A 3,098-nucleotide genomic window follows, 5' to 3' on the forward strand; every position below is an offset into this window, starting at 1 on the left:
GAAGCATAGCATTGTGCAAAATATATTGGTATTCTGAAGAGGACATACTAAGACAGTAAACTACACCAGAAATGCTAAGCCATTAAACCAAACTGTACATACATAATGGATCATTGTCTAAATATTTGCTTGAAAAAAATAAATAAATGTATACTGTAAAATAAACTAGCATTTCATCAGTTCATCAGTTATTGTGAAATTTATTAACTGTACAAAATGATAATGTGAGGAAAACAACATTATAATGTTGAATATAACTGTTCCCGAGAGCTCCAGATACACTGTGCATCAGAGGGGTGTTGGTTACATGTACAGGAATACAAAACATAGTAGTGTAAAAAAAATAATGCTTGGTGCTAATGTGCAAAACCTTTACCTACACATGGAATTAAAACTTTCTATTTTATTAGGTGAGATGAGATGGATTGGCACACAGTATGAGGATGATCTAGGTCTTCTGCATTTCGTGCCCTGCCCTATAATTTTTTCAAAATACAACATTGTGAGGGACAACATAACATAATAGTTAATTAGTTTGTGCAATATGTAGATCATATATCTAACTACACACATTGATTTTGTAATAACCTATTGTGCAGATCTATTTGATATATATTTTTACTATACTTTTATGGTATTAAGCAATTAATGGATAAAATAGTTCTACTTTTTTGTTCTTTGATTCACATTCCATACACATCTTTAGTTGTGATGGGGTGTAATGGGGTAATAGTTAAACTGATAATTTAACAGAGTTAACACTGTGGTTCTTACAGGAAGAGGTGGACATACAAAAATCCCTGAGGGCAAAAATAACCCAGAAGATTATGTGTAGTACTTTCACTGAAGGTGTAACATGATGTATTGCCAAATCCTACATCCAAAAGTTTTGAGTTCTACTTAATACCCCACCAGTGCATACAAATTACAATAGGTGGATAAAGCTCTTGAGAGAGCTAAAGAAAATTATCTTTCATACTTACTAACTACACCAGAGTTGCCAAGCTGTTAATCCAAATTGAAGATACTTTATATGTTTTTTAGTAAGCCATATTTATTTACATGCTTTCCTTGTAAATTCCAAAATAATAGTATCTAATTCAGTAGTCTGTGTGCAGGGCCATTAATGTCACTTCACTTAAACAATTCCAGGATTTAATTTGTACAACATTGCATGGTCCACATAAATGTAATAAAATATATTACCGTATTGGCTCGGATATAGGCCGCCCCCGTATATAGGCCGCACCCTAAAAGTTTGGTGCTTTTTTAAAGAAAAAGTTTTTTTCTTTAAAAAAGCACCAAAAAACATGCTGCCACTCTGTCTCCCCCCCCCCCGAGATATGCTGCCACTGTCCCCCCCCCCGAGATATGCTGCCACTCTGCCCCCCCCCCGACTTACCAGAGCGGATGTGCCGGTACCGGAAGTTGTATACGCGTATTGCGTAGATGTCCCCCGCCGACCCCGCAAGACACCCGGGAATCTGCTCTGGCAAGTCTTGGGGGCACGATGTGCTTTAACAATCTCCATTGCCGGGACTCCCCCCGTGGGAATTTCCGGCAAGGGAGATTGTTAAAGCACATCGTGCAGACGTGCCGGCAGCGGAGGCTGTTTACCCGCATCGCCGCAGCCGGTGACCATCCGCACGATGCGCTTAGACAACCTCCCGTGGAGGCACCCCCCCCGTGGAAAGTGCTGGCAGGGGAGGCTGTCTGAGCGTATCGGAGAGTAGGATACAGGTCCCCTGCACCGCTGCGGGGGATCTGTATCCTAACCCCGCTGCCTGCCCGGCGCTAGACCCCGAATATAGGCCGCACCCCCACTTTAAAGACTTAAAGTGGGGGAAAAAAGTGCGGCCTATATTCGAGCCAATACGGTAATTGTTCTGTACATACTCAAGATCTCCATTTACAGATCAATGAATTGAGAACAAGAAAACATTATGTTCATACTCAGCAAACATTATGTGATGAAATTATTTACATTTTAGTTCCTACGACCTATAACCCTAAATCAGAATTTATGTCCATTAGGTAGAGCCAAAAACAGGTACACAACTTTAAGCTTCAGCAATTGTCTATGAGTTGCCTTTTGTCCATAAAGAAATATGTATACTTTCTTTAAGGTTCTTCATTTACAGTGGGTTTCTCCCATGCCTAAAGGCACTTCAGTTTGTACTCGGATGTAGAACGGTTACTGAACAGAGCATTTTTCCCTCTCCCGCCCTTGTCCTTCTCCCAGAACTTTAGCTTTTATGTACTTGAGATCACTGTTTACACTGGGGCGTCTAGCAGAAGGAGAGACCATGCCATAGGCACCCATCTCTTTCAGCCTTCTCAACCTGAACGACTTTGGTTGGAAAGTGTCTCCATACTGCATGGAGATTTTACGGTGAAGAGCTGGACTCATCTCATTGGGAAGTTTAGCCATGCTGAAAAGGACTTGAAACATCTTGTCAACATTTGAGTTCTTCTTTGCAGAGATTTCAAAGTAAGCACAATTTTCATCCCCTGACACCAGACGTTCTGCCTCTTCTGTGCGTACCTTGCGGTGGTGGTCGCCATAATCACTCTTGTTGCCACAGATCATCATGGGAAATTCTCCGGTCTCTTTTGTCTTGTTCTTTACACAAGATTTTACTTCTAGGATTTGCTTTCGTAGCCTCTTCACTTCATCAAATGACTCTCGATTATCTAAGCTAAATACAAGTATAAACACATCACCTGTGAAAGAAAAAGCAAAAATACATTAGCAAATATTTTAATGTTAGTCTTATATATTTATATGCAGATTAAAAAGCAACTAAAGGTAACAGCAATGGTCACACCTTCCTGGCAGAGTTATGGGTCTTTTCCCTTTTTGGGATGTATGTTTCAGTTGTTATTTGTAGTAATGGTTCTTTGTTTTGTAACCACAAATGTTCCCAACATTGACAGCGTGGAATGTTAATTTAACAGAGGCTATGCTCTGAAAGGCTTGTGGAGGCGAGTCCAGCTGGTGGCTCATGGCACCTACTGGACTGGCACTCTTGATCATTGGGGTAAGAAGAGCCTGCTGGGCTCACCATTTAGTATCTGGTGGCTTGTTAAGGTTATTA

General features: G+C 40.6%; 1 protein-coding gene across 1 annotated transcript; it reads right to left on the reverse strand.

The window, feature by feature from the left end:
- Positions 1 to 2,194: 2,194 nt before the first annotated feature.
- Positions 2,195 to 3,068, reverse strand: LOC149284417 (GTP-binding protein Rhes-like). The gene is made up of 2 exons (XM_089496813.1): positions 3,017 to 3,068; positions 2,195 to 2,724 (listed from the first exon to the last, which is right to left on the reverse strand). The coding sequence occupies exons 1-2, from the start codon at positions 3,066 to 3,068 to the stop codon at positions 2,195 to 2,197; spliced, it is 582 nt and encodes a 193-aa protein (XP_089352939.1).
- Between the last annotated feature and the right edge of the window lie 30 nt (positions 3,069 to 3,098).

Source organism: Sceloporus occidentalis, unplaced genomic scaffold (genome assembly GCF_023333645.1).
Source record: "Sceloporus occidentalis isolate IW3139 unplaced genomic scaffold, rSceOcc1.0.p SCAF_94, whole genome shotgun sequence".
Classification (NCBI taxonomy): Eukaryota; Metazoa; Chordata; class Lepidosauria; order Squamata; family Phrynosomatidae; genus Sceloporus; species Sceloporus occidentalis.

Bases quoted from the DNA above. Each gene is read 5' to 3' on its own strand.
- LOC149284417 (XM_089496813.1), bottom strand. From the start codon at position 3,068: ATGGTGAGCCCAGCAGGCTCTTCTTACCCCAATGATCAAGAGTGCCAG. The intron at 2,725-3,016 runs GTAGGTGCCATG...TTTCTTTCACAG, and splicing joins TGATCAAGAGTGCCAGTCCA to GTGATGTGTTTATACTTGTA.